This window comes from Pimephales promelas, chromosome 4 (genome assembly GCF_988280905.1).
Source record: "Pimephales promelas chromosome 4, fPimPro1.hap1.1, whole genome shotgun sequence".
NCBI lineage: Eukaryota > Metazoa > Chordata > Actinopteri > Cypriniformes > Leuciscidae > Pimephales > Pimephales promelas.
This window is the reverse complement of record NC_142772.1, coordinates 2191635-2211110: the sequence shown is the minus strand read 5'-3', so window position 1 is coordinate 2211110 and position 19476 is coordinate 2191635. Positions and strand designations below refer to the sequence as shown.

The 19476-nt window shown below is 35.3% G+C and overlaps 1 protein-coding gene across 2 annotated transcripts in view; it reads left to right on the top strand.

Annotated features, from left to right (window-relative positions):
* Positions 1-19476, top strand: part of pappaa (pregnancy-associated plasma protein A, pappalysin 1a) — a 136737-nt gene that overhangs the window by 45297 nt on the left and 71964 nt on the right. For both annotated transcript variants that reach the window (XM_089129803.1, XM_089129802.1), the window contains exons 9-11: positions 3837-3965; positions 6946-7037; positions 13777-13973. In XM_089129803.1, the coding sequence (XP_088985929.1) occupies positions 3837-3965; positions 6946-7037; positions 13777-13973 (418 nt within the window). The remainder of the gene's footprint in view (positions 1-3836; positions 3966-6945; positions 7038-13776; positions 13974-19476) is intronic.

Sequence of the window (19476 nt, the reverse complement as noted above, 5' to 3'; positions counted from 1 at the left end):
AATCAGCAGAGATGTGCTTGCGTTTCTCTCGGGGAACGTGTCCAACACAAATGCAAATAATGAGGGCTTTGTGTATTTTCCTCTCGCTCATGTTGGCTCTTTTATTAATGACCTGTGTATGTGTCGTTTTGGAGATGGAAAGCTGAGAGACTTGGGGTTCCTGTCTAGTAGTTAATGCACATGCTGTTTTGTAGCTTTGTGGGTGGGTTGTAGTTTACAATATTAGTGGGTATGGGTGTTTTGTGTTTCAGTGGTCGGATTTGTTTAGACTTTAAGAAATTACACAAAGGAGTAGTTCACTTTTAAAAACACTTTTGCTGATAATTTACTCACCCCCATGTCATACAAGATGTCCATGTCTTTCTTTCTTCAGTCGAAAAGAAATTCCAGGGTTTTTCTCCATATAATGGACTTCAATGGGGTCCAAACGGTTCAAAGTCCAAATAAGAGTTTAAAACTTATCTAGGTCTTATCTAGCGAAACGATCACTCATTTAATAAATAAGTAACAAAGTCGTTCATTTCGATATTGGAATGAACCAAATGACTCGAAAAGAGATTTGTCACGAACAGAGCATTTGTGCTTATAAAACGTAAACTTTTTTATTTATTTTTGAAATGGCCAATCGTTTCGCTAGATAAGACCCTTATTCGTCGTCTGGTGTCGTTTAAAGCCCTTTGAAGCTGCACTCAAACTCTCATTTGGACCTTGAACCGTTTGGTCCCCATTGAAGTCCATTATATGAAGAAAATCCTGGAATGTTTTCATCAAAAACCTTCATTTCTTTTCGACTGAAGAAAGAAAGACGTGGACATATTGGATGACATGGGGGTGAGTAAATTATCAGCAAAAGTTTTTTTATTTAAAAGTGAACTACTTCTGTAAGGAGTGCAACAATTATGATCGCTGAGTAAAGTCAGAGATGTGCGTATATTTGTCGACTGACTGTTTAACGATGGCTTTGAGTGTTTTGCTGGTTATCAGCCGCTGGAATCGTTCGCCCCCAGAACGCCGTGACCCTTTCCTCAAATCCCAGTGCTAACTGAGCGAGTTTTGGTTACATTGTCTCAGCACAACTTCATCCCTCATGACATCCCACATGGTTCAGCTTGAGTATAGATCCACTTTCCTCTTCAGACTGACACAAGATCAGATGTCTCTTATCTCTGATCTCAACCAGCTGATGGTTAGAGTCAGCACTAAACCAGCTCTACAAGTTTCCAGGGTGGAGAAGAGCTAGGTCAGATTGACATAATTCATGTGGTGTAAACTCTGGTGTCTTAGCTTTATAAATCTGACTTTTTCAGGAAGGAAGGATCAGAATGCTCGAATTGACCATTGTTAGGAAGTGAAGAAGCTATTCTTCATATATAACGCGGACACGGACCAAAGACATGTAAACAAACAAAAAAAACAGGACATGGTGTCACAAGATGCGACCCTAAAAAGGACACAATGCTCAAGTATGCCTGTTTTCTCTCGTTCATCAGAAGCAGCAGATCTTCATTTGTGTGTGTGTGTGTGTGTGTGTGTGTGTGAGACGGATTCCTGCCACTGTTTTGACCCCTTTACACATTTTACAAGCTCTCAGCTAGTCAAAATATCATCATATGTAAGCTACGTACATGCGAAATAATATACAAATTATACAGGTTGTGAACATATCCCTTTGCCTTTAGGTTCAGTATATTTAAATTCAGTGTTAATGAACCCAAGTGTAGACGGTAGACAATCACACAAAGTTTATTATGACAGAAAACAGGGGAAAACAAAACCCACAAGGACGCAAAACAAACAAGGGAAAACTAAACTAGATAACGCTTGACAAGAACTAGACTATTAAATGACAGCAACTACAAGATTATAGTGATAATTTACTCGCCCCCGTGTCATTCAAGATGTCCACGTCTTTCTTTCTTCAGTCGAAAATAAATTAAGGTTTTTGATGAATTCCAGGATTTTTTTCTATATAATGGACTTCAATGGGGTCCAAACGGTTCAAGGTCCAAATGAGAGTTTCAGTGCAGCTTCAAAGGGCTTTAAACGACACCGGACGATGAATAAGGGTCTTATCTAGCGAAACGATCGCTCATTTAAAAAATAAATAAAAAAGTTTACGTTTTATAAGCTCAAATGCTCGCCTAGCGTTCGTGACTCTCCTGTTCATCAAAATGAACAAATCTTTTTTCAAGTCATGACTCAAAAGGTCCTAGATAAGACCCTTATTCATCGTCTGGAATCGTTTAAAGCCCTTTGAACGGTTTGCAGTTTGCACTGAAACTGTCTTTTGGACCTTGAACCGTTTGGTTCCCATTGAAGTCCATTATATGGAGAAAAATCCTGGAGTGTTTTCATCAAAACCTTAATTTCTTTTCGACTGAAGAAAGAAAGACATGGACATCTTAGATGACATGGGGGTGAGTAAATTATTAGCAAACGTTTTTTTTAAAAGTACACTACTCCTTTAAGAACTAAAGACAACAAGACAAGGTCCCCACGGAGAGAATCTCACAAAGTATGAAACAATGAACCGGCACAGGACAGCAAACACAAGGGGATAGAATAGGGGAACACTAATGACAGGTGAAGCTGACTAGACAATAATGACAAGACGAGGATAACAAGGGGGCGAGACAACACAAGCACATGGCCCAAACAAAAGATCATGTGCTTGTGCAAAAAAACATGGGTCTGTTATGATCCAGCCTCAAGACTAGGGGAAATCAAGGGCAAGAAGGCCAGATCATGACAAAAATGGCAATATGAACGCTAGGGCTGGGTAATAAATATCGATTTCTCGATATTAATCGATTCTCATTTTTATGAACCGATATCGATTCTTAAATCTCAAGAATCGATTAGTCATCCTGTTTCATTTGAATGAATGGGACATTGTATCGCGGCTGCGCGCATCCAAAAAATCGCAATAAACTAAATATGAAACAAAGTCTTAATTTTCAAATTACGTCCGTTTTCTTTAGAAATTCAAAAACATAAATAGTGTTTTGTCGCTGTGGCGTGAGATCGCTCTGGAGAAGCAGCAGCGCTGATCTCTCTTCCGGCTTAATAATACCAGTCACAGCGCCAAATAAACATGAATGAACATCTGAAAGTGAGTTAAAGATAGAGTACAACTTATCCAAATCCGTATCATGTCACATTGATTCGCTCAATCAGCGTTTCAACCGTGGAAAGACGTCAGTTAAACAGCTTGTAATCAATGTCATCGTCATATTTACCTCAGAAAACCCACATAAACTCGTTAGTCAGCTTGAAAAAATAACTTGAGAGGAGCATGTAAATATATACACCATATTACATATGCTTTATAATCTTAATGTTCTTCAATATTTAATGCATATTTGAATAAATCTGGCAAGTTTTTATGACAGCCACCATTTCAATGTTTATATTTCATATAATCTTCTTATTATAAAAATAAATAAAAGTGTAATTTAAGTGTTTGTATAGCTATACAACAGTTCATTATTACCTTCATATTAGGCTAATGAAGCTACAACTAGACTCCCATAGTTCACAGCATTAGTTAAGAGATTTGATTTCCTTGAAAATTTGCCATTTATTGCAACTGACATCCAAAATAATCGAAATCGAATCGAATTGCAAGCTTGTGAATCGAAATCGAATCGAACTGTGAAATTTGTGTCAAATCCCAGCCGTAATGAACGCTAAGCGGACTTACAGTGTGAGATAATTACATTAATAATGACATGTTGTTTGCCACCTCTGAGCAGCATTAAAGCAGTCTGTGTGAATAAACATAAATGCCATGTCAGATGCAGCTTCTTCATTCTTCTTTTTGTATTTTTCCACAGGGATGTTGAGTATGGTGGTGTGTACACATACCAGGTCCAAACCATCTCCAGTCGGAGCGAGAGTGAGCCGTCACCTCCGTTCACACACCGCCTCGGGGCGCCGTACTGTGGAGACGGTCTCATCCAGAGGTGAGATCGGATGCGTTTGCACTGCCTTTAGAGCTTTATGCTCTTCATTAAAGGGGTCATGAACTGGCTTTTTAAATTTTATTATATTGTTGTCTGAGTTCAACTTATGACGTTCGCTTGGTTTTTACATTCAAAAACATCAAAATGAATAAGTAATAGGCTATTTTGTTACCCAGTTCAAAAACGCTCAGTTTTAATGGGCGTCTCGGACTGAGGACTTGGAAGTAAACGCCCACTGCTGTGAGTGGAGAACAGTTTTGCATATTATAATGAGTTTCGACTCACCCGTCGATGCACTTGGGGGAAATTGTTTTGAAAACGTCCAATGTTGTAAAATGGCGACCGGAATGATTCGCCCACACATGTTCGACCCAGAGTCCGTGTTTTGGACCGTTCCTGTCAGATCCAATATAGACGGGACCAATATATGAAGAGTTCAGATGCAAAAGCCTCTAAATGCCATTTGAAATTTTCTTCTTTAATGATGATTTTTATCAAGCTTGTATATTTAAGTTCAGTAATTTCACTTAAATAACAATTAATAGGTAATTATCATTGCCATTTAAGTAAAATTACTGAACTTAAATATACAAGTTTGATAAAAATCATCATTAAAGAAGAAAATTTCAAATGGCATTTAGAGGCTTTTGCATCTGAACTCTTCATATACTCTTAATCGGTCTGCAAATCCAGTCTTGTTTACAAAACAATCCTCAGTGAAATGAAGCGAACAGACGGACGATGTTTGACGTTCATCAGCTGGAACGTCATTAAAAATAAAGTTTATCCATGAAGTCCTATTGGAATCCAGAGGACTGTCTTCTTCCACAATATTCTGTATCGCTCGGTATCTCGATCCGGTTTGTCATCACGAGGTAGGCATCTATGTTAGTTAGCTATGCGTGTAGTGCGTGAATCGGTGGGCGGGGCTAACGGCTGTGTTGAAGTTGGCGTTGATCTTCTTCTGCGGGGGTGGGGTTTTATCCTCTTTGTCGTCATAAAACGAGTCGTTTGCTGAGCCTGGTGTCAATAAAAGCTTTTATTGGACGTTTTCAGTTCTGAAACTTATAATATGATGACCTCTGAAATGTCAAAAGCTCAAGGAAAATTCGATTTCTCAGTTCATCACCCCTTTAACTCTTTCTCCGCCATTGGTGGAAATTTCCACATTTTCACTGTTATACGGTAGGGGGCGCTATTGCACATCTTCTAAAAGAGGATTGAATCTCCAGAAACGAGCAATAGCGTATGTAATCATATGCATTTGTAAAATAACGTAATCATATAAATCATACAGCAAATAAATCAAAACTGTTTTGATTTTAAAAAAGAATGCATTAAGCTAGAATAATTGTTTTTGTAGTTAGTTTTTTTGTTGAAAATTATCAAAAATGCCGGTGCTGGGTAGCGTTTTTTTTTTTTTTTTTTTTTTTTTGAAATACGGGCAGGAAAAGAGTTATAAACGTTAAAAAAAAAAAGTAATTTATACGTAATTATACTTTATTTAAACATTAAAATGTATCCAAGTGCTGGCTGGCGCAGCCAGCCATAAAAAAAATATTCTTTTTTTTTTATGCCGGGAAAAGAGTTATAAACGTTAAAAAAATTTAATTTATACGTAATTATACTTTATTTAAACATTAAAATGTATCCCAAAAAAAAAAAAAAAAATGTATCCAAGTGCTGGCTGGCGTTTTTTTTTTTTTTTTTTGAAAAACGGGCGGCAAAAGAGTTATAAACATTAAAAAAAAAATTAATTTATACGTAATTATGCTTTATTTAAACATTAAAATGTATCCAAGTGCTGGCTGGCGTTTTTTTTTTTTTTTTTTTTTTTGATGTTGGGAAAAGAGTTATAAACGTAAAAAAAATGTAATTTATACGTAATTATACTTTATTTAAACAGTAAAATGTATCCAAAAAAAAAAAAAAAAGGATCCAAGTGCTGGCTGGCGTTTTTTTTTTTTTTTTTTTTTTTTAAATATGGGCGGCAAAAGAGTTATAAACATTAAAACAAATATAATTTATACGTAATTATACTTTATTTAAACATTAAAATGTATCCAAGTGCTGGCTGGCTTTTTTTTTTTTTTTTTTTAAATATGGGCGGGAAAATAGTTATAAACGTTAAAAAAATGTAATTTATACATAATTATACTTTATTTAAACATTAAAATTTATCCAAGTGCTGGCTGGCGTTTTTTTTTTTTTTTTTTGAAATATGGGCGGGAAAAGAGTTATAAACGTTAAAAAAATGTAATTTATACATAATTATACTTTATTTAAACATTAAAATGTATCCAAGTGCTGGCTGGCGTTTTTTTTTTTTTTTTTTTTTTTAAATATGGGCGGCAAAAGAGTTATAAACATTAAAACAAATGTAATTTATACGTAATTATACTTTATTTAAACATTAAAATGTATCCAAGTGCTGGCTGGCGTTTTTTTTTTTTTTTTTTTAAATATGGGCGGGAAAAGAGTTATAAACATTAAAACAAATGTAATTTATACGTAATTATACTTTATTTAAACATTAAAATGTATCCAAGTGCTGGCTGGCGTTTTTTTTTTTTTTTTTTTTTGATGTTGGGAAAAGAGTTATAAATGTTAAAAAAAATTAAAAATTAAAATGTAAAAAAAAAATGCTGAAAAAATCATCCCCCTGAACTACTATTTTATTAATTAACGTACAATTCTTGAAATGAATCTGCAATCACAAAATGAATTGTGGTTAAATAGTTGACTTATATCAACTCTAGAATAGTTGTTTTATAGTTATTGGACAGTGGGGATCCTCCGAGTCAAAGAGATTTACAGGATCATCACATTAACCGTGAGGCTCAAAAACATTTTAAAGATGTTGAAAACATTCTGTCGTATATCTACTGCACGAGGAGGTCCATGCTTTTAACAACATAGATTTATATCCACCCAGGGAAATCATCATTATGTTCATTCTGTATGCATTGATTTATTTCAGGTCCCAGGGAGAGGAGTGTGACGATATGAACACTATGAATGGAGACGGCTGCTCCGGCCATTGTAAGAAGGAGCCGTTCTTCAACTGTGTTGGTAAGAAACATCAGCATCACCACACGGCCACGGCAAAAGTGTGGCACGCTTTTAAACACACGGTTTTGCGAGATGTCTCACTCCGGGGGGGAAAGCATTTTAGCTTATTCACTCCCTCCAGAGCCAAAGATATTTTTTATCACTAGCATTATGACATCCTTGTAAAATCTGTACGACATTTAATATCACGCTAACAGATTTGTGAAGGAAGCCTTGGCACCTTCTGCTGTTCTGTCGTGAAGGCTTTCCGGTTTCTGTTTTTATGGTCGAGCCTGAGGAAAGGTTACGTCACTGGAAGATGGCAGAAGGGAAATTTAGTTTACTTTTAGACACAAAAGTGTAACATAGACAGTAATACCGCTCTTGATCAATGACGACCAGCGCAACAAACAGCCCAAAGCAAGTACTTACTGTATTTCACATGGTTAGTCAATCACAACAGGGGGTGTTTAATACAGTTAAAAATACTGTAGAAGTCTTAAAGGTACAGTACACAAAAATGGTCTATCTGATCAAAAAGGTTAGAGAGAAGGTGTTTATCTCTTTAACTGACTTCTCAACCAAACGGTTGAGCACATTTTGAGTCACTATATTTTATTGAGAGGAGTACCTAACTTAACTCTTAACTTAACCTAATCATCTGGTTGAGGTATATTATGCCCAAAAAAATCACAACACTTCTTCTAACATGGATGTCAGGAACAAATAAATCACCCCAGCCATGTGAACTGTTTTTGGTGAAATTTTGCAAGCTAAGCATTTTTTTTTTTTACATTTTACACTGTAAGAGCCTTAACTTTACAAAATTATGTTACTTGGTGCTATGAAAAAACGTAAGTATATTTTTAATGATTTTTCAAAAAAACATGCTCAACCAAACGGTTGATTTGGCACATAACGGTTATCTTTTTGAGAATTGCACTATTAAAACTTAGTTGTAATTGGAATAAAGACCTAAGTTTAGTCTTGATTTAAAGAAAACACTGCTGATTATTGCTGAAGTAAAAGCACTTCAAAAAATAAAAGTATGAAAAAGTTATGGAAGTTTTATATAGTTCAAATATACTGTACTAAATGTTTTCTTTTATATAAAATATATATTTTACAAAATATTTATTCCTATAAAATCAAAGCCATATATCTAACCAAGTTGTGTTCCAAATTTGAAGTTGATATCACAAAAAATTGAAGTTCACTTGAGATTTTGTTTAGGCGTAATACCAAAAATGACCTAAATTCCATTGAATTTAATCGACAAATTAATAAATTTCTGTCCAAATATCACTTCTCTCACAAAATATTGAACCTTGAGACTCAGACCTTTCTGACAACGTGTTTTGTCAAGACTAGAAAAGGTTTTGATAATAAATTATGTGAATGAATTCCAATACCATTTATTACCATTAAGTGACATCTCTACCATTTGGTAGAGGCCGATATTTTAAAAAATAATGGGATGTGTTGGAAAAAAAAATACATTGAGTGTGGTTAGTGACAAAAGAAGATTAGAAATGCAAACATGCAAAATGGTGCGACTTCAAAGGGTTATGAAAAATGAATGTAACTAATAAGATGGTAAAGGTACTACCTGTCAGAAGTTTTTTTTTTTAGAGAAATTAATACTTTTATTTACAATTTACATTAAATTGACCAAAAGTGACTGTAAAGACATGGAAATGTCAAATAAATGTTGCTCTTTTGAGTTTTCTAAAATGCATCAGTTTCGGCAAAAATATGAAGCAACATTCAGAAATGTTTATTGGGCTGATTTGTGAAGGATCATGTGACACTGAAGACAGGAGTAATGATGATCACAGGAATAAATTACATTTGAAAATATACTAAAAAGCCATTACTGTATTTTTTTAATCAAATAAATGCAACCTTGGTGTGCAGAAGAGACTTATTTTCAAATATGTTTCCTACAAGCACCGTTCTCAGAATATCAGGCATTGCAGATTTTTGTCCGAGAGTTTATTTCTACCATTTGCCGAAGGAGCCACATCTGTGTGGCAGCTTGAAATATTTGTTTTTGTGTGGAACCATCAGGCACCATCATGAATGAAGCGTTTGTCTTTTCTGATTGTTTTTTTAGCTGGATTTCGCTGAACCAAAAGATAGTGTTTGGTTTTTCTTATCTCAATATTGTGTTTGAATTAGGTTGTCCAGAGACAGTAAATTGCTCGTCTCATTGTATCTGAGGAATATAATGATATCGCGGGTGGTGTACGGCTCAGACGTGCATATGGCCACGTGAACGCTAGGTGTGTGTGTGTGTGTGTGTGTTTGACCCCCTCTGCAGCCCCTCGTTTCAACATCAGCAGAGTTGTGCAAAGGGGAGCTCTGGAATTTATGTGAAGGCTTGAGCCAACTTGGCATGGCATGCCTCTGTCCTCCTTGCTGGAAACCCCAACACTGACAGACAGACAGACAGTCTGTATCAATTTATCACTAAATATATGCTCATTATCACTATTTTTTGTCTCATTATCACTATATTCTGTACTGAAGTAAATTGTTCACAATTTTTTACTATAAAATGAAAGCCATATATCTAACCAAGTTGTGTTCCAAATTTAAAGTTGATATCACAAAAATTGCCATGAAAAAAGTTCCCATGAGATTTTCTTTAGGCGTAATACCAAACATAGCCACCGGGTGCCATTGAATTCCATTGAATTTAATTGTATGCCTTCTGCCATAACAAATTCATACATTTCTATCCAAATATCACTTTTGTCACTAAATATGGAACCTCGAAACTCAGGCCGTTCTGGCAATATGTGTTTTGTCGAGATTAGAAAAGGTTTTGATAATAAATTATGAAAGATGATGCCCAAAAGGGGAGGGGCCTAATAAAAAAAATACAGTTTCTATGGTAAAGCAACGTCCAATTTCAAAACGGTTTTCACGGGATGAAGTCTGAGTTTGTAAGCTTTCAAATGATACCTAATTTATGATAACTACTACACTGTAAAAAAAAATATTTTCAAGATTTGTTATCACAACATTTTTTCTTTTTTCAAATCAACTTAAATAATATATTTAGTGGAGATAACTTATTATTTTGAGTTTCTGATGATTAAATTAATCTCCTTCATTGTATTAACTCACTTTTTCCAGTTCAATACGCTTAAAATTTTAAGGCAACCAGGTTGCTTACTTTTTTAAGTTAAACCAACAATATTTTTTACAGTGTAAAATTTGTGATATATTAATAATAAAAACTTATATATATATATATATATATATATATATATAATATTATTATATTCTAAATAATATATATAATAAAATAATAATATATATAATAAAATAATAAAAAAGATAAAATATAATAATAACAATATATATATATATATATAATATATTGTTGTTATTATTATATTTTATCTTTTTTTATTGACAAATACTAGATTATGTTTTATTATGAACTTTTAGCACTAAAAACCCAAGTTTCAATTATTAAAAGTGTGTGCGTCGACTTTTTGTGACGAAGTTCAGAAACTCCTGTAATGACGTCGATTTTTTGAGGCGCACTCTTGTCATAAATTCCTATATTAATGTTCATTCATAACTTGTAAAAAAAAAAAAAAAAAAAACAGCGCTAAAATATCTATTTAGGAGTCTTAGACCTTTCCAACGATATATAGTTTGTCATGACAAGATTAGGATTTAATAGTAATGTTGTGAAGTAAATTTAGGTTGCCCGTATACAGGCAAATGACAGGTTAGGGGTCAAAGTGCTCTTAATATATTAACGAATTTGCATAATGCTAGCCTATGGTTTTCATTGGCTGCCTGCCAGTGAACAATGTCTACTTTGACCCTCAAACACTGGAGTTGTATCTGAGATAGAAGAGTTAGGTTCGTGTTGTATATGTCAAAGACGCCGTTTCAAAAGGATGAGGACTCGGGTTTGAATTGATACAGTAAAACTGTTCGCATGCATCAAAAGCAAAATTCAGATATGGTAATGGACCAATCACACGAGACTGGGCCGTTTGACCAATCAGAGCAGAGCAGGTTCTCAGAAACCGAAACGTCGATTACAGCTGATGCTGTAATGTACAGTATATTATGATCAAATTAAAGTGTTGCATGCATTATGCATGTAAATCTGCTATAGGAGACTTTAAAATAGCTTAATAGATGCACTTTGAATTGCAATGAGCAATACAGATTGAGAACATTTTAATAATGTATAGAAATTATTTAGAAGTGTGATTATTATTTGTTCATGTCAACCAATGGAACATGTGGAGTGTTGCCATTCAATTATATAAATTAGTTTGCAAATGGTTCATTTCTTTTCATTTTCATTTCTAAATGGTCTCTCATGCACTGTTTTTATAATTCATTTTATTTGTACCACTAATATTCAGTTTGTTGATAAAGTGCCAGACAGACAGAGTAGGAGTGGATGGAGACACAGTGTGGGAGAGAAAATGTGATTGGAGAAGGTGAAACGGTGAGAGATGAACGGAGGAGGAATGGTGAAGGAGAAAGGATAAAACACTTGAATGAGGAACAGCGGCTCCTGAAAAACTCATCCCAAATATCCCGTCTCACTCACGGCCCTGGAAAACATGATGTATCCGAAACCTGAAGAGTGCTGCCTTCGGTGGTACAGTAGGAAGGCATGAAGGCACATCTGAAACCAAAGCCAAGATACCTTCATCTGCTCGGATTCTGACGGCAGCATAGAGCCAAAATTAACACCCGTCAGTGGCAAATCTGAGAAAAAAAAAAAAAAAACTCTAGGAAAAATAAGTCTTTGATGTCCCCAGAGTGTGTATGTGAAGTTTTACCCCACAGATATTTTTATATAGCATGTTAAAACGCAAAAACACCATTTTTGCCATTTTAGTGAGTGTCCCTTTAAATGCAAATGAGCTGCTGCTCCTGGCACAGGGGGCGGAGCTTTGTGTCCTTTTACCTCACACAGAGATGCACTGAAAATCTCAATGTTTATGGAGACACTCAAGAAGGGACAACATGTAGACGCAACGGGACCTTTCTGAGTGGTTAGTTGATGAATTTATGTAGCGGATGTGGTTAGCATTGATTAGCATTTTTGGTCAAGATTATCTATAAATCGCATTCCCAGGGTGGTGTTTATGTACTTTTTTGGGTTTGTAATGTCGCTAACCCGGGAGGAATGTCCTGTAGTTGTTGTAGTCCTTAAAAAGCAAATATCTCCCTTTGCTTTGAACTTTGAGCGTTGCAACTCTGCAGATGTTGTTTATGCTCAAACAGCAACATTACACACTAACTAAAGTTAGAAAAGTGAAATCATAATCATCATAATCAAACACCCCTTTAAATTTGAGAAGGCGAATCTGACTCTCACTGACTCTACGTGAGCGTTTCAGATCAGAAATGCAAGCCGTCTGCTAAATAAAACGTCTGTTGCCATTCTTTATATTGCGAAGTGAACATTTTTTCAGGAGAAAAATCACGGGTCCACTTTCACTTTCTTCTATGATATGATGCTGTGAGTGTAACAAGATGACACTTTATTTATTTCTGAAATCACTCATCATTGTCAGGTTTGGGTGTATAATTCACTGCCTAATGATATCCAGCGATCTTGTGTGCGTCGTCTAAGAAGACAAACAAGGGCATTATAGTTCGCCAAAGCTACAAGGAAGATGGAAACTAAAATAAAATACATTCTCATGATTACAAAACAAAATGACATAAACAAAGACATGTAGTTTTAATAAACGACACATAGTATATTATAAATTAAAACCTTTTTTTTATTAAACATGATATGATAATAAAACTACAGTTGGGTACAGAATTCACAGGATTTGAATTCACTCTAAAAATGCTGGGTTGTTTTAATCGAATTTTGGGTCAAATATGGACAAACCCAGCTATTGGGTTAAATATATAAATTGCATTTTTTTAATCCAACAATTGGGTTTGTCCATATTGGACCCAAAATTAGGTTAAAACAACCCAGCATTTTTTTTTTAGCGTTTTCCATATACAGTATACACTGTTAGACCTTACCAGGTTTTTTACAGTAAAATACTGGCAACACTGTTGCCAGTAATTTACTGTAAAAATGCACTAAAACTCAAGTTAACTTAAAAAAAAATACAACTTATTAGTTTTAGTGCATTTTTACAACACTGTTGCCAGTAATTTACTGTAAAAATGCACTAAAACTCAGGTTAACTAAAAAAAATACAACTTATTAGTTTTAGTGCATTTTTACAACACTGTTGCCAGTAATTTACTGTAAAAATGCACTAAAACTCAAGTTAACTAAAAAAAATACAACTTATTAGTTTTAGTGCATTTTTACAACACTGTTGCCAGTAATTTACTGTAAAAATGCACTAAAACTCAAGTTAACTAAAAAAAATACAACTTATTAGTTTTAGTGCATTTTTACAACACTTTTGCCAGTAATTTACTGTAAAAATGCACTAAAACTCAAGTTAACTAAAAAAAATACAACTTATTAGTTTTAGTGCATTTTTACAACACTGTTGCCAGTAATTTACTGTAAAAATGCACTAAAACTCAAGTTAACTAAAAAATACAACTTATTAGTTTTAGTGCATTTTTACAGTAAATTACTGGCAACAGTGTTGGCAGTATTTTACTGTAAAAAACCTGGTATGGTCGAACAGTGTACATTTAGTGTGTATTTGATGCACCATGACAAACTTCTCATTCTGAAACATGAATATGCACACGTGTTTGTTTGTGTGTGCAGATGAGCCGAGCATGTGCTACTATTACGACGGCGACGGCGTCTGTGAAGACTTCGAGCGGGAGACCGGAGTGAAGGACTGTGGCTTGTATACGCCGAATGGTTTTCTGGACCAGTGGGCCACCGCAGTGGAAGTGTCCCATGAAGATAGGCTGTACTGCCCAGCCGACGTGGCTGCAGGATATCCCGCTATCACCAAGGTTTGTGTCCACCGATTCAGCCTTAAAAGAGAACACCGCTCCATTTTAATTTTAACATTGAGTTCGTTTTTTTTTTTTGTACATTTGGTGTGCTGTCAGTACAGACAAAAACGACAAAAATCGGTGTTGCCTAAACCGTGTTATCCTCTTTTTAAAAAAAATTCGCACCCTGTTGACTTCAATGGGGCGAGCTCTAAACCTGCTTTTAGCCTCTTAACTATGGAATGCCAAAGCTGACTTAATTCAAAATAAATATATACATAAATAAACATATGAAGAAATGTAAAAAAGCAAAAATACAAAAATAAATACACGAAGAAATTTATTTCCATATTTATGTATAATTGTATTTTTTCACACATTTATTTATTTATTTATTTCTACATTCATTCATTTATTAATTTCCACTTTTATTTATTTCCACATTCATTTATGTATTTATGTTTTTATGTCTACATTTATTTATTTCCACATTTATTTATTCCAACATTTCTTTCTCCGTATGTTAATGAGGGGGCGTGTTTTAACTCAGACATAAGCAATCGAGCTCAGAGTGGCAGTGCTGAAGCTTTGAGGCCACAGTGACACCTTGTGGTGTGTGACCAAACGAAACGCAAGAGCTGTGCAGGCAGTATCACATTTTAACATCTGATTCGGATGAACTAGCCATTTGAGCTGATATTCACAGTTACCGATGATCGCGCGCGTGAATTCGACAATCGGCTACTGTGGACTTCGACCGAAAAACAAGAATTAAGTACAGGTATGTGAGCTGGCTGACTTAAAGTAACACCAGGTCAATTTTGCTACACTCTTAGAAGAAAAGGTTCTATATAGAACCTTAAAAGGTTCTATCAGCGCTACGTATTTGGAACCCCTAAAAGGTTCTCTATAGAACCCTTCTTAAGGGTTCAATAAAAAGAACCATTTAGGGTTCTTTGTAACCAGGAAAAAGGTTCTATATGGAACCAAAAGGGTTCTTTCTTGTCATTATAGAACCTTTTTTAGCATAAAAGGTTCTTTGGAGTTGAGTAAAGAACCCTATGCTTCATACATAGAACCCCAATGAACCAGAGGATGGTGTAAAGATCACCGAGGGCGGGGTCTATGCCACAACCACACTGTCAATCAAACCCCTCGCTCAATTCTACGTCACAAAGCGCTGAATCTCAGAACAGCTCGTTTTGAGACAGTGCAGATGATTTATTGAGATTGTAAATTTTTTTTTTATCATTCTAGGGTGGTTTTGCTCACACACTGCCAACACACATTTATGTTCAAACACCATGTAAAAGTGAATTTTGCATAAAAGGTGGCCTTTAAATACAGTATATTATCTAAAACGATTCTAGACTTGACATGAAATGACTTTTATGCAACAAATTATATATTTTTCATATGTGTTTTCGTTGAGCATCAAATATGATCCATCAAGCTTTTGGGGAGCGTTCATCATTGCATTGCATTTAACCTTTTGCCCTCCACAATAAAAACTAAACAGAATTGATCATAAAACTAAGCATTGAAACATCATCTTGCTGTTTATTTTTTGATTGCAATTGAGAGATGAACAAATAAACCTCCCTCAAAAGCCTGATGGAGCATATTTCATACTAAACTTGCATAAAAAAATGATGCATGAACAGTCAAGTAAACAATTGTGAGCTGTTTTTTCTGCAAAATTTGCTTAAGATGGCCCTTTTCATGTAAGAACATTGGCTCGCCACAAATACTTGCCTCAGTTTCTTCCGTAAGATTGGAGATAAAATCTCCAAAGCTGAGTGGACCGTAAAGATGTCAGCGAAATTACACGCCGACCTCGACGTCATACATTTTGATTCAGTGAAAGCCACATCTGAAGACTTACACACTGTAATGTCTCTGCTCCCCACCTGACATTTTAAAGACCGCCTGTGTGTCTTACAACAAGAGAGAACACAACGTCTTTTCTTCTGTGTGGCCTGGAAGAGATGCTCTAGATCTAGGTCATATAGTAACACTAGCTCGTTTTCATCCATTTGAACTCTAATTAACATTTAATACCAATTAATCACAGAGATTCCAGTGGATAGTCACTGATCTGTCTTCTACATTACGATTGTAAATTATGAGTAGCTTGACAAACTACAGTTATAGTAGTTATCGTGTTCACACTGTTCATAACCCTTGGATTAATAATTACTCTTCGATATTCATAAGTTTGTAAATATTTTATTTCGGACAATATTTCCTGAGAAGGCTTTTTGGACAATAGCTGTAATTATTTCACTAACGGTAATTACTCCAATTGGCATATTTTGCATTGTAAAGCAATATTTAAAAATGAAGAATATGCATGTATAGACATGTACTGTATATGTTTAAACCATGTAAAATTATCCATGCTATCTCCATGTCTTTTATAAAGTGAATTTTACATACAATGCCGTTTTGTTGTAAAAAAAATAAATTTATATTTATTTATTTATAGAAATTCAAAAGATATCAAAAATACTCCAAAAACTGCACAAATGTTGATTAAAAACATTAATAAACTTAGAAAAAATTTGTTATATATATATATTATACTGTTACAACATTTATTGTTATTGTCTTGTTATTGTGTACATTGAGTAATGACAAATAAAAATCACTTATTATTACTACTAACAAGGCTCAAAAAAGCCCCACAGTAACACGGTAGCATAATAAGGGTCCATACATACAGTCAACTTCGCGAATAAATAATAAAAAATAAATAAATAAATAAATAACGGGACAAAAAGAAATCAAGAGACATTTATAATAGATAAAAATGTGTGATTAATTGCGATTAATCGCGAGTTAACTATGACATTAATGCGATTAAAGGAGAACTCCGGCGCAAAATGAACTTTTGGTCTAATTACACATTGTTACCTAGTCAACCGTTATCTGAGATTTGTTTTCATGATTGCCGGATGTAAATAGTTTTATCTCTAAAAACAGTTTAGCCTATAACGCTACTATAATGCTAGTAGATGGGGCATAGAGTAATGACAAATAAACATCGCTTGTTATTATTATCAAAATAGCCCCACACTAACACAACAGCATAATAAGGGTCCCTATATTCAAACCGAAGCATTGAGAACTTTGTCAGTGTCTATACAGTTTAATAAGAAGATATTTTATACACACAGTCAACGTCGCGAATACAGGAAGAAGCCATCTTTGAAAAATAGACTCTACCAGTCGATCTACGAACGACGATCCAAGTGCGCTGGTGAGATGTGAATAAAGTGATAAGGTGAGCGCGAACAGTAGTCTACGTGTACATATTGAAGAGAAGAAAACGGTTCGTGTTTGTGTTTCTTCCGGAAACAACGGACCATATGAGCACTTGGATCGGCGTTCGTAGATCGACTGGTAGAGTCTATTTTTCAAATATGGCTTCTTCCTGTATTCGCGAAGTTGACTGTGTGTATAAAATATCTTCTTATTAAACTGTTTAGACACTGACAGTTCTCAATGCTTCGGTTTGAATGTAGGGACCCTTATTATGCTGTCGTGTTAGTGTGGGGCTATTTTGAGCCTTGTTAGTGGTAATAACAAGCGATTTTTATTTGTCATTACTCTATGCCCCATATACTAGCGTTATAGGCTAAACTGTTTTTAGAGATAAAACTATTTACATTCGGCAATCATGAAAACAAATCTCAGATAACGGTTGACTAGGTAACAATGTGTAATTAGACCAAAGGTTCATTTTGCGCCGATTAAATATTAGACTAAATAGACTGTGTGCTACTCGTATTTTACTACCACAATGACGTAAAACGACTATACTTTGGCAAGTGTTTGCAGTTGCTTTTATATATAGACCATGTTTTCATAAATACAACAGTGTGTGTTTGAAAGCATAGGAAGAAAGTCTTCGGGTTGTTACACAGACCAGCTAATCGAGCATCTGCAGGATTATTTAAATAATGACCTGTTCCTAATTTTTCCCGTCTCCTGGGCAAACGGCTACCGGGATCATTTGAGGTACTTCTTACACCTGGCCAAGCACAAATGGGAGTCCGCTGTAATAATGCTTGAACAGAACATCTTGTTCATGTAGTGGCACCATTAGGATTCTGCTTTTAGCTGACGCTGGTCCGGAGGGAATTCACCAGTTAGCAGTAAGTAAGCACATGTTAGCATAGCGAGGTCACATCCAGCTGATCCCTAAGGCGCCCATGTTCCTCAACGAGCGCTGACGCAAACTCCATTGCCCTGGAGGCGTAATGACGGCATACAGGAGAGCATTGTGCTGCCGGAGTCTGCGTGTGAACAGGTGGGCGGGTCAGATGAGTCACGCCCATTTCTTGTTGGGTCGCTAATCGTCTTCAGCAATGCGGCGAGATAACTTTGTGCAGTCGGAAAAAAAAAAGGCACCATTGATTCCTGTAGCTCAACCAAATCTAGAACCAAATCACTGAGGGTGCTTTTGAAAATAGTGAGGGTGCTCAAATGTTAAAGGATTAGTTCACTTTTGAAAAAACTTTTGCTGATAATTTACTCACCCCCATGTCATCCAAGATGTCCATGTCTTTCTTTCCTCAGTCGAAAAGAAATTTAGGTTTTTGATGGAATTTTTTTAATGGACTTCAATGGGAACCGGATGGTTCAAGGTCCAAAAGATAGTGTTAATAACAGTTTCAGATGCAGCTTCAAATGTCTTTAAACGACACCAGACGATGAATAAGGGTCTTATCATGCGAAACGATCGGTTATTTCAAAACTTATTCCAAAAATGTAACTTTTCTAAGGACAAATGCAAGCCTTGGTCTATTCTGTGAGGCGCGTTTGCAACGTCACGTGTTGCGTAATTACGTTCAAAAGGTCACGGGCGACGTAGACGTAGTCAGAGTGTTTACAAGTTGAACGCATAGGTTGAACGTGCAAACTAACTCAAACACCGTTTACAAAAAAAGGAATTAAAAGGATAAACAACGATGTCGGACGATTTTGATTCTGTACTTCCGGCTACGTCGCCCGTGACCTTTTGAACGTAATTACGTATTACGCGACGTTGCAAACGCGCCTCAGAGAATATAGCAAGGCTTGCATTTGTCCTTAGAAAAGTTACATTTTTGGAATAAGTTTTGAAATAACCGATCGTTTCGCATGATAAGACCCTTATTCATCGTCTGGTGTCGTTTAAAGACATTTGAAGCTGCATCTGAAACTGTTATTAACACTATCTTTTGGACCTTGAACCATCCGGTTCCCATTGAAGTCCATTAAAAAAATTCCATCAAAAACCTAAATTTCTTTTCGACTGAGGAAAGAAAGACATGGACATCTTGGATGACATGGGGGTGAGTAAATTATCAGCAAAAGTTTTTTCAAAAGTGAACTAATCCTTTAAACAATATGCGATATCCATGATCGAGTATGTCCCTCTATGAGTTTTTGTCCTTTACATAGGCTATCATTTCATTTAGTTAAGAAATGCTACACACAAAGTACTTTTTCCCCAAATAACAGCGGTAGCCTA